Source organism: Mustela lutreola, chromosome 16 (genome assembly GCF_030435805.1).
Source record: "Mustela lutreola isolate mMusLut2 chromosome 16, mMusLut2.pri, whole genome shotgun sequence".
Classification (NCBI taxonomy): Eukaryota; Metazoa; Chordata; class Mammalia; order Carnivora; family Mustelidae; genus Mustela; species Mustela lutreola.
In genome coordinates, this window is record NC_081305.1 from 40,106,533 (window position 1) to 40,123,677 (window position 17,145).

Here is a 17,145-nt window from a genome sequence, read left to right on the forward strand (position 1 = left end):
TCATTAAAACGAAATGTCCAGGATAACCAATCTAAAGAGACAGAAATTAGATTAGGAAGGCGTGAGGGATTTGCAGAGTGACAGCCAGGGATTTGGTGTTTCTTTTTAGGGGCAGTGAAATAGTCTAAAATTGATGCTAGGGATGCATGTATAACTTTGTGAATACAGTCAAAGCCATTGAATTGTATACTGTAAATGGGTGAAGTATATAGTATTCGAATTCTAGCTCAGTAAAACTTAAGAAAATAGATGCATTTTTTTTTTTTAATGTAGCATGCGTACATCTCAGACCAAATGCTAAGACCTTACCCATTAGGGAAACACTAGAACAGTGTTATCTAGTAGATATATATTTCGTATAATAATGAAAAGTTCTTCGTGCTGAATTAATACTCTAGCCATTAGCCAAGTGTGTTGAGGAACTGAGAAACGAAATTTTTCATTTTAATTAAGTCAGCATGTGTGTCTGGTGGCATCATGACATTGAAGCATATTCCAAGCCAAAGCGATCTGTTCATACTGTTTAACATTTCTTTGGAGGGGCCAGCAACAGAAACATGAGAAATAAAAAATACCAACAGGTGGGAAGAAGGTGACATTATTTGCAGATTGTGTCATTATATACCTGGAAACCACAAGAGAATAATCTTGAAAAAATTTTTTTAAAGATTTTATTTATTTATTTGACAGACAGAGATCACAAGTAGGCAGAGAAGCAGGCAGAGAGGTTGGGGGGGGCAGGCTCCCTGCCGAGCAGAGAGCCTGATGCGGGGCTCGATCCCTGGACCCTGAGATCATGAGGGGAGCCGAAGGCAGAGGCTTTAACCCACTGAGCCACGCAGGCGCCCCAATCTGAAAAATTATTACGAGCAGTAGGAAAACTCAGTAAGTAGCTGGGACTGAATCCGAAATTAAATATAGAGATACCAAAATATTTTTTAAATTTCTCAAATTGAAATTAATAAGGAAGGAAAACCTCAAATGTGCCTTTTTAAAAAGTTCCCTGGCGGTCCTCTTCCACTTCCTTTGTCCATGTACTCCCCACCCCCAAGCTCTCCTGGGATGATGAACTTTTTCTTCCCTCCTTTCTCCCCCAGTACTTGACTGTCAGCTGTTGCATTGCTTCCTGTTTTACTGTCGAGGGGGGCCCCCTGCCCTCCTAGGTACTCTGGCTGGGGTCCTGTTCACTGAACTGACAAAAGACAGACTAACAAGAGAAGAGCAGCCAGATTCACTTAATACAAGTTCTACGTGACACTAGCACCTTCATAAGGAAATGAAGACCTGAAGAAAGGGTTAAACCTGAGCATTTTTATGCTCGATTTGACTAAGAGTAGGAAGTCATGGAAAAGATATAATAGGACCAAAAGGTATGAGATAGGGGTAGTGAACCAAGGCGAACTTATAGGAAGGCCTGTTGGTTCAGACGCCTGCCTTGTCCCTCCGTCTCTGGAGATAAGGATGTTCTTTCCTCCAGGGACAAGGGGTACCGCTTTCACAAGAGACAAGGGGGAGGTCAGGGAGTCCTTCAGCCGCAAACACCCAGTATGCCGGCCTGCATGTTCGGAGGTAGCATGTTCCCAGCTGAGAAAGGAGAGGCGAGCTGAAAAGACCTTCCACATGCTTCCACCCCGCCTCTGCCCGGATGTCGTCCCTGGATGCGGACTTGTCCCCACACAGGTGTGAGGCCCTCTCCCTCGCCTCTCCTGGATTCCCTCACTCCAGCTGTCAGGTCTCTCCTGCCTTCTCCCATGCGGGGAGTGAGGGAGGCTGTTGGAGCCCCACTTTCTCTTCCAGCTGCTGCCCCACCGTTCCTGCTCATCTTCACACCCAGCCTCCCCCACAAGTCTGTGAGCCCGTGGTCTCTGGTCCTCTCCTCCCGCTGTCTCTCTTGAACCCACTCCAGTCAGGCTTCGGCCTTGGCCCTGCTCTTGAAAGATTCTGGTTCAAGCCACTGTGGCCCTCCAGGCTGTTCGGTTTAGTGGTCCTGTCTCAGTCCTCGTTTTCCTTGGGCTTTCAGCAGTTTTCCTGGCTCTGGGACACGGGTTCTCCCGGATCTCCTCCTACCTCTCCAGCTAATCGTTTGGCTCCTTGACAGGCTCCTCCTCAGCCTTCTGACTTCTTGTTGGCAGGGAACCCAGGACTTGGCTCTATTTTTCCGTCCGCTCTCATTTCTAAGAACAGTCTTATCCATAGCTTTACATACATCTCTGTGCTGATGGCTCCCAAACGTCTGTCCCTGCTCAGACCTCTCCCCTGAACTCCAGACTTGCATGTACAGCTTCTGACTTGGCCACCTGAGTTTGGATGTCCGGTGGGCGTTTCAGACTCAACAGGTGCAACATCAGCCACATGACCGTCCCTGCCCTCACGTGTTTCTCCTGGTATCTCCCTCTCTGTAATTTGCAGCTTCCTCCCTCAGGGGCTTGGGCTTCTGCCCTCGCACAGTCCTGGTTCTCAAGTCCCACCTTACAGCCTCAGGAAGTCCTATCAGGTTTCCTTTGACAGTATCTATCTAGAATGTAATCACCTCCCACAACCTTTATCCCCACCTGGATTCATTACAGCAGCTCCCTCCCCACTCAGAATCCTTCGCAGTCCAGCTCAGCATGTCTGACACTCCCCTCCTGACCTCCCCCCTCCCAGCTCCCCTCACACACACCTAGCTCAGAGTGCAAGCTTAGAGTCCTTGTCACCTGCCAGGACCTGGTGTTTGACCCCACGTCACCTCTCAGACCGCTCTGCACTGCCGCCCCTGACCTTCCTTCCTCCCTCCAACTCAGACCACACTGCCTTCCTCATTATTCTTCAAGGTGTATTTGGCTGTCCTGCCTGGTTGGCAGGGTCTTCTGCACATGGCTCACCGCCTCACCTCATCTCTGCAATTGTCCCTTCACGGATGCGGCCTTCCTCACGCATCTGCAGGACCACAGCACCGCCCCGCCCTAGCCACCCCCTTCTCTGCTTTACTTCTTATACTGGACTTGTTTACTAAGCAAGGAAATGCTTCCCTCTGCTCTAGATTAAAAATCCTGTGAAGACAGATATTTGTGTCCCCTTTTGTTCCCAGCTGAATTTCTCAACAGGTGAATGCTTGTCACTTGTTGGTCAGTAGCTGTTTGTTGAATGAATGAATGAATGAGGAAGATAGAGCAAAAAAGAGACTGATGAGAAACACAGAATGTGATGGGGGTTGGGTTAATAGTTCAGGCAAAAGGCTCTTCCTTCTCTCTAATTGATACCCTTCCTTGAGCTGTCATTTTCCTTTTTAAAAAATGCATTATTCTTTCCTCATGGAGACATAAACCTCTCGGGATCAAGGACTGAGGTTTTATACCTTGGTTTCTCCCAGCAAATAAATGTTGAGTGATAAGGAAAGATCATTCTCATTTGGCTAAAAAAGCACTCCTGTCACTCAATTTTTACCAAGTTTGTACAATCCTTTCTTAGACTGGTATTTTCCACTCTTTCTGTCATATTGGCTTGATACTACAGAATTTGCTTCTCTTCCCACTGAATGAACGCACCTGCTCAGCAAGGGCTCTTTAGACTAATCAGGGCAAGTCTGCGAAGCGGTGACTTCAGGTGCTCCCGAGGACTTGGTGGTGGCTTCTGTGCGAGCCCCGCGGGTGCTGGTCCCCACAGCAGCCATCTAACCTCCCACACCCTGCTTGGCAGCTATCACACATCAAGGCATTCATCAATTCCAGGGCAGGAATTGTTCCATTCCAACAGATGGACAGGAATCGAACCAGACCATCAACCATGTATGTGCCATAAATATATTTGCTAAGGGCATGATTCCCAGTGCAAAACTTCAAGAACAGCTGTCTTTATCGTGAGCTACTATTTCTTGGTGAGATGATTTGTTATCTAATTCTGAAACAGATGACTTGTATGAAGTTCATCTTTCCCTGGCTTCCCCACTACCAGCGGCCTCGTCATTTTGGGTGCAGTTTCTGTAAACAAAAGTTACTTTCACGAGATTTTTAAAAAACTAACGAGAGGTTTCCTTTGGCAGATTTGGTGTCATTTGTCTAAAAGAGGTGTTACATTTCGAGTATTTCTAGGGAATTCAGATTAAGTATGAACATTTTTTAATGCTTTTCCTTTGAGTACTTTTGTTAAATTACAATATAAACTACTACTTAAATGGTGTTAGCTATACGGTTCCTTAAAAATACAGTACTTTCATCTTTCTATTTCTTTCTGTCATTGTCTTCAGAAAAGATCCTTTCATTCTCCCGACATTGCTTTCCCTGTGGAACCGATGCAAATTAAAATATGAAGTATTTGTTCATTTTGCATTCTTCAGAGGGTAGCTTCTCTTGGTGTACATTTTCACTAGCACAATCCGGCAGGCAAAGTATAAATTGCTGTAAAACTGGAAAAGTGTTTGAATGAGTAAAGCAGATGTTCTCTTAGCATGAAGCAGATGTAAAACTTGCAAGTGTCTGTCTAATAAAGTCTAGCATTTGGTTCCATACAGCTGGTGCCAAGATTACCAATTAATCATGTTTGAATGCTTTTTTACTAATTAGGACCCCCTCAGTTCTTTATACATTCTGGGTATATATAAAGAGAGGGGTGGAGCACAAAAGCTTTCTACCTTTGTACTGTGAGCAGTGGGGTTTTTTCTTTTTTTCCGCCCCATCTTTATAAGGTCAGTCTTCTTTTATCCTTAGAACCGTGTTGGCTATGAAGCCCCCTTCATGTAAATGATTGATCTGCCTCTCCAGTTTGATTTGGGGATATTGGTTTGACATTAGAATATTCCATTGAAGACAGCCGTACTCTGAACACATGAAGCAGCTGGGGAGAAGAAAAGGAATGTAATTAGACTTAATGGTTTTTTGTTTTTTGTTTTTCCCTTACTTGCATGAACAAAAGCTAACATTTGCTCAGTTAACATTAATTCACAGCCTCGGTGGCTCCTTGACCAAGTAGGAGTGTGAATATTATAGAAACAAGTGATACCAGTCTAGTTTTCTGTTAAGAAAAGCAATAGAACAGTTTTTCTCAAAAATTAAAGATGAATGTTGATATGACTGCTAAGAATTGCCTTTACTGCTGTGAAAGAGATACAAATCAGTAGCATAGGCAAAAGCTAAGAGAGCGCCATCATTGTATATTGTCCTTTTTATAGAGCAAGTGTGCTAATGAAAGTAAATTTCAGAATCTGACTGGGCCTTTTTTCCATGTTTGCTTTCCCCGAGATGAACCTGTTTTCTATGGAAGGAAGCTCATTATATAAGATTTGCTACTCTGCCCCTCCCTCCCAGTTTTTTAAAAAAGAGTGAACAAGGGTAAAACATAAGTTTGTTTCTCAAGGTCAGTAATTGGATGTACTCAGGTAACTGAGTACTTCTTCAATGCTTTATTCATGAATCAATTTATAATAGTTTTTCAGACAACAGGAGAAATATTTAAAGGGTAGAAGAGATACATGAAATAATTTCAGGCCTGAAGATAAGTAGCATGAGTGGTTCTTTTCATGAAATGTTTATTACAGTTGAAAAGTCGTCGGAGGTAGGGGAAGAAAACCAAAGGTGTGTTCAAAGAAGCTGATTCGTTAGAACACGCCATGTTTCATGTTTAGCATCCTCCACTGTTAAGGTTGGGTTTGTGGAATCGGGATCTGCTATGGTAGGAAAAACAGAGGTGGAAATACGCTTTAGACCATGTGTGCCAGATTCTAGGACCTGACTTCTTAGACACTGGTGTAAAAGGGTCTGTAACAACAAATTACCATTTTCTTTCGTTTATACTATTATGGTGGAGAGAGAGAGATCTAGATATATATGTAAGTATGTGAAATACAGTATCTAAGAATATTAATATGATTTTTCCAGAATGTCTTCCCCATCCCATCCTTACCACCAGTTGCCTCCAGAGTTTGTTAATGATTTAAATTTCACATTTTATAAAAGCATCTTACAACCAAATTGACTAATAGCTGTCACTTTCAATTTTCAGTTCTTCTAAAATTGAATACTTATTTAAAAGCAGTTTACTATTGTATGTATTTGCCTACATGAGCATCTTTCCACCAGGGTGACACTTGGCAAACTAAAATTCACATGTAAAAGGTCTGCCCCTTTTTATTCAGGCTATCTTATATTCTGAGAATAAATAGGAAGTTATTAATATTATATAATATTGTTAGCTTTTAGGTAGGTGTCTAATGAAATTATAGTTCTTTTCATTTGGGAGGTTTTTTTATACTGTGCCTATTTTGATTCTCCCTAGTATTCCATAAGATTGGTCGTGTGTTTTTTAAGTTTTAATTTGTGTGAAATAAAAGAAAAATGGTAACTGTGACACGTCAGTGTAAATGGAACTAGTTATCTCTATTTTGTAAAATGGTTTGTTAATGGAAAGTTTTAAACAGTCACAAAAGTAGAAAGACTCATATAATAAACTCCTGTAACTCCCACCCAGCTTCAACATTTACCAGTCTTCTATTGTTTTGGTTTGCCAAGATTTCTTAAGACTATATTTTGAAAGGTTTATTTTTTTTCCTTTTAAGTTGTAGTTTTGGATCCTGTTTCTGCCATAACAATAGAATTTAAACAAAAAACAAAAAACTAGGTCATGTAAACCCAGTAGACCTAACTTTATTTCAGGAAGTGGAACGAGAAATCTCATTCAGAACAGAATGTGGGCTGTATTACTCCTACTACAAGCAAATGCTACAGGCTCCAACCCTCATGCAAGGTAATTACAACTAATAGCTTTATGGGGATCTCCTCCTTCCTTTGCAGTATTTCAGCCAAACCTACTTGTGCACTAAAGCATTTTATAAATGCTTTCTAGAACTTGCGTGCTTTTTTTTTTTTTTTTGAACTTAAACTCGTGTACTTTTTCCCTGCTCAAGTAACCAGTGTTTGGCTCTGGAAGGAGTTCTGTAATACCTAACATAACTCTCCTCTGCTCAGCTCTACTCCGTCCCAAAACTCATCTGTTTGCAATTTCTTGGTTTTGCTCCTGGGTTTTTTTTTTTTTTCCCATAGTCATTTTGGAAGAGGTCTTTGCAAGTGAAAGGAGTATTGTCTAAAAACAGGAGGCATTTTGGTGAGAAGACCAGAAGTACAGGGGTCCTTCTTGTCCCCGGTGTCCCCATTCGGTCCTTTATTTTGCAATTACCATTTTTCTACATTTTCGCTGTTGGTGAGTGGTTTACAGCTCAGCCACTATTACTCATTGAAGCCCCGGAAGGGAATTCTCCTACTCACCATGTCCTTTGCTGGGCTTTGCTTGGATTTGGATACATTTTTGGCAAGAATCCTTCATGGGTGATGTATGAAATGTTGGTTGTCTTTCTTTTTGTGCCCGAAGTATCAGTCAGTTGGTTCCTGTGTAGATAGCCAGGGTCCCCCATAATAAGGTTATTACCCATCAGCCTTTCACTTAATGGTTTTAGCAGCCATTGATGCTTATTGCCTATATCTGTCATTTCAGTAGTTACAAATGTGACCTTCTGCATTCCCCTTGTGTTTGTTAGCTGGAACTCTGTTATTTAAGAAGCCTTTTTCTCATCAACTGTTTGATGACCCTGAGGTCCAGTTTATACAACAAAGGCAGGTTAGGTGTTGATTTTCTTTCCCTATGCAGTTGATCCTTGTTATTCATGGAGTCCATATTTGCAAATTCACTTACTCGAACCTCTTTGTAACCCCAGAATCCACACTTATGGGGCTCTGGCAGGCATTCACGGGCATGTGCAGAGCAGCGAGAACACTTAGTCACCTGGCTTGCATGTTCCCAGCCGAGGTGGATGAGGTGATGACTGCTGTCTCCTTTCAGCTCTCCTTCTGCAGTGTCCTTTTCACAGTCTACTTAGGGCCATGCTTTTTGCATTTTTCTGGGTTTTTTTTGGTGATTCTGTGGTTTGAAATGGCCCCTGGCATAGTGCTAACGTGCTGTCTGGAGTTCCCAAGTACAGCAGCAGGCCGTGAAGAGGGCATACAGAGAAAACATGCGTGTTAGATAAGCTCTGTTCAGGCATGCATTAGTGTTATTGGCATGTGTTCAGTGTTAATGAATCGCTCATATATATTGAAGAAGGTGTCTTTAAACAGAAACACATAAATCAAGGCCATGTGTTGATCAGTTGATGAAAATGCATGACCAGAGGCTCATAAGAACATAACCCTGCTAATTCAGTGTTCACTGCAACTTTATGGAACATAACTACTGAGAACAGTGAGTCCGTGAGTTCTCAAAATTGTGATTTGCTTCTTTAGCATCCTCTAAAGCAGTGGGTCTTACTGAGGAACAGTTGTCTCTCTCGGGGACACCTGAAACATCGAGATGCGTTGTGGGTCATCCCAGCTGGGGTGGGTTGGGGACGATTGTGCTACTAGAATGGGCAGAGGGGAGGGATGTTGCTAACCATCCTACAGTGTCTCAGCAACAAGGAATTATCAAGCCTCAAATGTCAAAATACAAGTAGTGTTAAAGTTGAGAAACACTGCTCTTAAAGATGAGAAATCTCATTCGGGTATTTTCTTTCGAATTATCACCATTATTATCTCAGTGCTTCATCTGTTTCATTTCCTCTAAGTTGTTTGTTAAGATCTTCCTTCTAGAAAATTTCAAACATATAAAAGGGTAGAGAATTCTCTGGACATTTTCATATGTCTCTCACCAGCTTCCACAGTTACCAACTTCTAACCTATCCTGTCCCCTCTCTATACCCCGTTTTCAAACCGAATGATTTTGGAGAAACTCCCAAGACAGCATATTTCTGCATTTGTAGACATACCAGTATATTTATGTAAAGGATGGCAACCCCTTTTCTAAATATAACCACATTGCTATTATCACATTTAAAGCACAATTAGGAGATCTCTTACTGTCAAATATCTAGTCAGTGTTCCTCATTTTTATGATTGTCTTCCAGAGTTTTAATATAGTTTTTGAGATTCAGATAAAGTCCAAGCATTGCAATCATTTGCTCTGTCTCTCTCTCTTTTTTTTTTAGATTTTATTTTTAAGTAATTTCTACACCCACATGGGGCTCGAACTCCCAACTCCAAGATCAAGAGTTGCTTGCTGTACTGACTGAGCCAGCCAAAGCCCTCTCTCTGTTTCTTTTAATCTATAGATTTTCTTCTATCTTCTTTTCTTGTAATTTTTTTGTTGAAAACACAATTCATTTGTCCGACAGAGGTGGGGGCACTTGACGGGTACGATCTCTTGTAGGGTCGAGACTGGTCTGTTAATAAGTTCTCAGTTAGTCTTGCACCTAATGGGTTAGCACCATCAGTGAGCATTACCTGAATCTGTTAATTTCATAAGGACTATAAAATAGAGGATGTTGTCAGACTTCTTAATTTTCTTCCAAGCTGGTAGGTGAGAAATGGTATCTCAGCATAGTTCTAATTTGCACTTTCTGTAGGCGCAAGGTTGAGCATCTTTTCATATGTATCGGGACTGTATGCATGTTCTCTTCTGTGAACCATCTCTTCGAACATTCTGTGAATCAGTTAGCTTGGTTACAGCAGCAAATAACCTCAGTGTAGCCACGAAACTCTATAACAACGGGTTTATTTCTTACTTTTATTATCCCGCCCCTATTTGGAACCTGCTGTTGTCATGACAAAGGTAAATAGCCACATTGCTGGTGGAGACACGTGTCATCTTTTCTGAAAAGACGTCACATCCTCTCACATGGCATTGGTCACAGCAAGTCAATGGCCAAACCCATAGGCTGCTTATAGTCCCCAAAGAAGTACTATAGGTCTCATGGCAGGAAGGGCAGAGTGAGGGTATAAAATCCTCCTGGCCTAAATTTCTGTAAAAGAACCTATGGGGTTTTTTTTGCTGTTATTGTCCTCACACAAGTTATAGTTTACCTGTATTCAAGTAAACATGTGAATGTCCCTCTAATATACAGCAAGCTGCTTGAGGGTGGGAGGGTGGTTTTTGTTTGCTATCACATCCCCAACGCCTAGCACATTCTCTGGCACACACACACACTAAAGAATCTAGGAAAAGTCTTGAGTAATTTATGATTGTAATTCTTTTTTCCTGATCTTTCAAATACCAACCTTAGGTTTTCATGGCTTAATATATGATAACAAAACTGAGTCTATGAGGACAATTAACCTTCTTCAACGAATGAATATTTACCAAGAAGTTTTTCTCAGTATTTTATATAGAGTCCTACCAATACAGGTATGTTGTGTTCTGTGACATTGAATTGTTGATACCACACAAAAGTCAAAATCTGCTGTTTTAAATTGCGACTTTCACATATGTAATTCTGATTTTCCACTGGCATGGTAGGAAAGCAACAAAAATCCTAATTTTCTCCAGATATGGTGTGAACTTTGCTCTTCATATATGTTTTTATAAGATTTTTTTTTTTTTACATATAGATGCACCCTGGCTAATAATCATGCATGCAGTCTAGAAGCTGATATATATTTTCATTGAGAAGCATGTAATCACTTGTCCCTTATCTTTAAATTAAAAATTTGGAAATTAGCCAATCACAGTGACCACTTCATGTGGACACAGTTAGATGTGTAGCTTGTCTAAAGAATGAAGCCAGAGTCCTCCAGGCCTTCCTTCCCTCTCCCACTCTGCTAGTGAGAAGAAAGGCCGCCAGCACACTTTTGCCCAGAAAGGACTGATGTAGGCTTAGTGCTTGTAATTAATATCCAGTTGCTGAATATTAAATTTCCACTCTCATAATTTTTGGTTTTGTTTTGTTTGTTTGTTTGTTTGGGTAAGTAGGCCCCACATCCAAGGTGGGGCTTTAACTCTCGGCCCTGGATTAAGAGTCACACCTTCTTAGTGACTGAGCCAGCCAGCTGTCGTATTTTTTAAGTGACAATGAAAATCTAATGAGGGTTCCATAACAAATATTTTTTATTGTTCCTTTTTCCAGAAATATTTAGAGCCAGTTTATTTTTATATTTACACCTTGTTTGGACTGCAGGCGATCTATGTCACGGCCCTGTACACAACCAGCTGGCTCCTTAGTGGGACGTGGCTGTCGGGGCTTCTAGCAGCATTCTGGTACGTCACCAATAGGTAAGTTGCAATCAGTATCCCTTCTCCCTTCCTAAGATGGAAGTGAAAACAAAGGTACTTGATTTCCAGGTCAGAGGAAGTTACTCAGCCACACTGGTTTGTATGGGAGTATTTTCTCTTTGGTTTCCCTAGTGGTGTTTACTTGTCTTATCTAGCAAGGTAGAAAGTCCTACTTAGATATATATTTCCAGCTGAGGAAGAGAACATTAAATGACAGGTCAAGAGAATCATCGTGATAAGTCTAGTCCTATTACCAGTTGGATGTGTGATCATTATTTCTCTGGCCACCTACCTCCTCTCTTAAAGACGTTTAATAGTATCTTTACTATCAGTCTTGATAGGGTTTTAGTGGCTTATAACTAGCAAAGCATTAAGCACTGTACAAATGTAAGCAAGTTCTTATATTATTTAGTTAATATCTGTTATTCTAGATACCAGAGCATGAAAGCATTTTTTATTTTTGTTTTTTTTTTTAAGATTTTTTAAAAATTTATTTATTTGACAGATAGAGATCACAAGAAGGCAGAGAGGCAGGCAGAGAGAGAGAAGGGGGAAGCAGGCTCCCTGCCGAGCAGAGAACCTGACTCGGGGCTTGATCCCAGGACCCTGAGACCACGACCTGAGCCAAAGGTAGAGGCCTCAACCCACTGAGCCACCCAGGCGCCCCATGAAAGCATTTTTTAAAAAGATTTTATTGATTTATTTGAGAGAGAGAGAGAACACAAGAGGGGGAAGGGCAGAGGGAGGAGAAACAGGCTGCCCACTGAGCAAAGAGCTCAACACAGGGCTTGAACCCAGAACCCTGGGATTGTGACCTGAGCCAAAGGCAGACGTTTAACCAACTGAACCACCCAGACACCCGAAGTAGCATTTTTTAAAAAAAACGTAGTCAAGATACACAAATTATTGCTTGACCTGCAGTAGCAACACCAGTATTCAGTAGGAGTTTTCAAACTTCAGCGCCAAGTTCTAATATTGATTTTATTTTATAATCCTAAGCAAATTACTTCTTTTTATAACCTTATTGAGTGCTTATTTTATGTTAACCACTTCACAAAATGCTTTATCTATATTCTTTTAACCATCCTACAGGACAGATACTATGATCATTTTAGAGATGATGAATTTTTTTTAATACAAGATTTTATTTATTTATTTGAGAGAAAGCAAATGTAAACAGCAGGGAGGGGCAAGGGGAAAGGGAGAAACAGACTCCTCGCTGAGCAGGGATCCCGCTGAGGGGCTCCATCCCAGGACCCTGAGATCATGACCTGAGCTTAACCCACTGAGCCACCCAGGTGCTCCAGAGAGATGAGGAAATTAAAGCTTAATAGGTTAAGTTGTGTATGTGTATATGTGTATGTATATACACATGTATATATATACGTGTATATACACATATATACATACACACACATACGTTATACACACACACACACGCTCCAGATTATTCTCCATCAGAATTCAAACACAGCTTGAAAACACTGTTATGCTACCTCTTAACATTTTAACGTAGTATTCTTGCTAGGGTAATTGAAAGTCAAATTTGTTGTTCTATCAGGAGGAGAGAGAAGACATTTACTGTATGCCTAGTCCGTGCAGGGATGCTTCTTGGTTCTGGGTGTACAAAGGTGGAAACTTAGCTATACTTACCATCTGGTGGTTCACATTCCAGAGGGACAAGAAGCTTTTACAAATTATTCCCACTGACAAATTTAAGATTCAGATTTAAACACCAAAGAAATAGAGGGAGAATGAGACACGCCGCCAAATTTGCACTAACGAACTTCGAGGGAAATAAAAGTTCAAAGCAGTGAGGCATGAGTGTATATTTCTGGGTTTTGGCGTCACCCTGCCATGGCTTGGAGCCCAGTTCTACCCCTTAGCTAGCTGTGTTCCTGTGAATGGTGTTCTTAAATTTTCTTAGTGCCACTTGACGGTACAGGGACGCTGACGGTAAGGACAAATCATAACAGCTGAGAAGTAACAACCAGAATCGTAAGTGTTTAATGCCCTACGTCTTTCACTCTAGGAAATCTTTTTAGGTAATTACAGTAAAAATTATTCCTGTGGCCATTTGTGTTTTCTCTGTGCAGAATAGATACCACAAGAGTCGAGTTTACCATCCCGCTGAGGGAGAATTGGGCTCTGCCATTCTTTGCAATTCAGATAGCGGCAATCACGTATTTTCTGCGACCAAACTTACAGCCTCTCTCTGAGGTAAGTTTTTATGGTACTTTATATATTTTTTTAATTTCTCCAGTTTTGTTGAAGAAGTTTCAGAGAATGTGATGTGCGTGGTGTCCCGTCGCGTGTGAGTCATTCTTACTCCATGACCAGTTTTTTAAACTTGAGTTAAATGAAGTTTTCCTTTTCTGAGCTCTTTCCTACTTTGCAAAGGAAATGTTTTCATTTTTGATGTTAAAAACGTACTCTACATTACCTGTCCTCAAATAGTTGCAGTGAAGCCACACACAATTTCTGCAGAACTGTCAGAATCCTTAAGCCACGGCCCTGGAGATGTGACTTGGCGCATCCTCAGCTCCCAGGTGCTGCAGAGTAGACACACCTTACGTGCATATTTATGTGCCTGGTGTCACCTTAGGATAGTTAGAGCTTCAATAACAAATGCAGGGGTTTTCAGAGCAGCAGTTCATGGTCTCTCTGTTTGGTTTGTAGAGATATTAGCTGCCCTTGAGGGAACTTGTCTGCAGGGCTCTTTACGACTAGAGACATGGAAATTACATGAAGGTTTTCTTTTTACAGAGGCTGACACTTCTTGCCATTTTCATATCAACTTTTCTCTTTAGTCTGACATGGCAATTTAATCAATTTATGATGCTGATGCAGGCATTAGTGCTGTTCACGCTGGACTCCTTGGACATGCTGCCAGCCGTGAAGGTAAGCCGCGCCCTTTTCTCTTGTTCAAGGCAGCGCTCTTTAGCGGTTTCCGTCACACGGTGGGGCAGGGGGTTCAGAATGTGCACGTGCTTAACAGTCAGGTCGAAGCTGCTTCTGAGTTACAGTGTACATACACTGGGGTCAATTGAAGTGGAGTAACCTGTGCAGCCTAGTTTGGCCATCTTAACTTTTATTCTGTTTATTCTACATTAAAAGATGGGTTTATCTTAAACAGAAATGTCTTAGATCAGTTGTCCTTTACAGAGCTGTCTTAAATTTTAAAATACAAGCTAGCTCTTGTAAAATGTCTTACTGTGTACTGCCTTTGTCCTTCAAGGAAATCAATGGGAATAGAACACCTTTCTTTGGTACTTCATAAAATGTTCATAATAACATCTATCAGGCTTGAGATGGGAATCCCTATTGCTTGTCCAGAGGCCACACATGGGACGGTGCCATTTTAAGGAAGCTGTTGTTTGTCTCACAGTGTGTGACACCCGTGTGTGCTGCTGTCACTTTATGGCAAGGTGTTTCTCATGTGCAGAAATGTTTTTTAATGTATTGTGGATGTTTTAAAAGTTCTTCATTGTTACTATTCTAAAGTAACAGTAACTTAAGTATTTCCCAATATCATAAAATATTATTTCTAATTCTAAGGGGGCAAGATAGTGTAATATTAAAGAGTTGCATACATTTATTCCTTGTCAAAATTGATGCAGCAAGGGCGCCTGGGTGACTCAGTGGGTTAAAGCCTCTGCCTTTGGCTCAGGTCATGATCCCAGGGTCCTGGGATCAAGCCCCGCATCGCATCGGGCTCTCTGCTCAGCAGGGAGCCTTCTTCCCTGCCTCTCTCTCTGCCTGCCTCTCTGCCTGCTTGTGATCTCTATCTGTCAAATAAATAAATAAAAATCTTTATTAAAAAAAGAGAGAGAGATGCAGCAATCTTTAGAGACTGGCTGAGTCTGAATTAGGAAACAGGAAAGACTGACAGCAAGTATTCCTTGTCCCTCTTCCCAGGGACTGGAGAGGCATGACAGAGACTCGCCACCTGTAGGAGATGTCGTGTGTGTGCTGATGGGAAGTAAACATTTGGGCAGCTAACAGTTAAAGGTCTATATATCTAGAGAGGTTAATCTGTAGTAATAAGAAGCACTAGAAGTCAAAGAAGGTTCTTTGTAGGCTAGAAAGGTTTCACAAAGGTGGGAGACTTGAGCTGGGCCACAAATGAGAAGAGTAGAATTTGGATGGTGTGTTGGGGGAGGATATGACGGTAAAATACAGGGAGGAAAGCAAGTAGATAGAGCAGAGGAAAGAGTGTGTGTGTGTGTCTGTGTGTGTGTGTGTGTGTGTGTGTGTGTGTCAGTCAGTCATATATATAATACTAAATAATGGTAACAGAGCTCCGGGTGCCTCAGAAATCCTCATGCACAAATGAAGTGGAGTCTGTTCATATTGGCTTTTCCTGTTTTGTAACCCTTTGGACTTTGGTCATGGTGACGTGTAAGCTGCGTTTCTCCACGGCCTGCTCTCCTGAGCCAGTTGGTCTCCCTTTCTCTCTTTGTATGTAATAGCGCATTTCCCCCCTTTCTAGCAAGCACTTTCAAAGGAACTCTGTATGTTGTCACATAAAAAAATAAATATGTTGTGCCATTTTGAAAACAACTGTATAAAGTTTTTCTGCAGTGTAATTTCACAGAAAAGCCTAGAAATGTGTTTTCCCTTTCACTGACACTCTCATCTCTAGAAATTTAGACTAAGGAAGTAATCAAACAGGTTTATTTTAGTTTTTAGTTCATTTACTGTAATAAAAAAAAGCTGGCTGGAAACAACCTTAGTCAGTAGCAGTGGAGTATTGTGAAGTAAATATGGTACAGCAGTATAACAGTATCATGTGACCATTATTTTCCCCCTCTCTTTTTTAAAATAAAATACATATGAGGCACTTGGGTGGCTCTGTCGGTTAAGTGGCCAACTCTTGATTTTGGCTCAGGCCATGATCTCGGGGTCGTGGGATCATGCCTTGCACTGGGCTCTGCCCTCAGCATGGAGTCTGCTTATCCTTCTCCCTCTGCTTCTTCCCTGCTTGTGCTCTCTCTCTACCTCTCAAATAAATAAATACAATCTTTTAAAAAAATAAAAATAAAACACATACAGAAAAAGTGAGAAAGGTTTCCGAGAAGATAGACATCAAAATATTAGCAGTCACCTGACCGTGATTGATGAGCTTGATGTTCTAAGTTCCTGTTGTCCTTCAACTCTTTTGACTTTTTCATGGATTACTTTTACCGTTTTCTTTTAAAATAGAAAACAATAAAAGATACTGTTTTGGCACACACACCACAAACCTAAAGAAGAGTACAGGTGATTTACATCATATTTAGTTCTTTACTTCGTTAAACTTTCATAGTTGAAACTATGTTGATGTTAGTGGTAGTAGCTGTAGGTATCAGAATTGGAGGAGGAGCGGCACAGTAATGAAAGAATCCTGAGTTGTACAACCAAGCTGCCACTACTGAGTATGAAAATAGCTAGGTCTTTAAAGTGATGTAACTTCTTGGGGCCTTTGTTCTCTTCATAAACTGGAATCACTGACCTCTGATCACGTCAGATGGGAAAGTCAGAATAGTTGGTATAGAGAAAGGTAATGCATATTCAGAGTCCAATGTGCTGACAAGAAGCTGTATCCTCTTTGGTACATTTCATCTTTTCCTGGAGAATGGAAAATCTCTTACCATCAAAAGCTCAGGTTTCGGGGCGCCTGGGTGGCTCAGTGGGTTGGGGCCTCTGCCTTCGGCTCAGGTCATGATCCCAGGGTCCTGGGATTGAGCCCCGCATCGGGCTCTCTGCTCAGCCAGGGAGCCTGCTTCCTCCTCTCTCTCTCTCTCTGCCTGCCTCTCTGCCTACTTGTGATCTCTGTATGTCAAATAAATAAAAAATCTTAAAAAAAAAAAAAAAGCTCAGGTTTCACTCAGGAATGTGTCTAGGCCATTTAAATATAGAGAGAATAGTAGATGGTAGAAGTCATATACTTTGGCTCCATTAAAGAATATGAAGGCTAATGAAGTTTTATTAACCTGTTGTGAAAACAGCAAGACACATAAGAGGAAATTTTAGAGTACCCCATTTGGTTCCAGACCAGACAGAGGGAATGCACTTGTCCTAGTTCCTCCCACTTAGTGCAACTAAAAGCCCTGGACA

At 41.4% G+C, this 17,145-nt stretch overlaps 1 protein-coding gene across 2 annotated transcripts in view; it reads left to right on the forward strand.

Moving 5' to 3' along the window:
• Nucleotides 1-17,145, forward strand: part of DPY19L3 (dpy-19 like C-mannosyltransferase 3) — a 68,916-nt gene that overhangs the window by 17,784 nt on the left and 33,987 nt on the right. Inside the window, exons 4-8 of one of the 2 annotated variants that reach the window (XM_059151275.1) lie at nt 6,627-6,717; nt 10,061-10,182; nt 10,901-11,046; nt 13,143-13,266; nt 13,813-13,947. In XM_059151275.1, coding sequence (XP_059007258.1) covers nt 6,627-6,717; nt 10,061-10,182; nt 10,901-11,046; nt 13,143-13,266; nt 13,813-13,947 — 618 coding nt within the window. The remainder of the gene's footprint in view (nt 1-6,626; nt 6,718-10,060; nt 10,183-10,900; nt 11,047-13,142; nt 13,267-13,812; nt 13,948-17,145) is intronic. The other variant, XM_059151276.1, reaches the window with a different exon arrangement.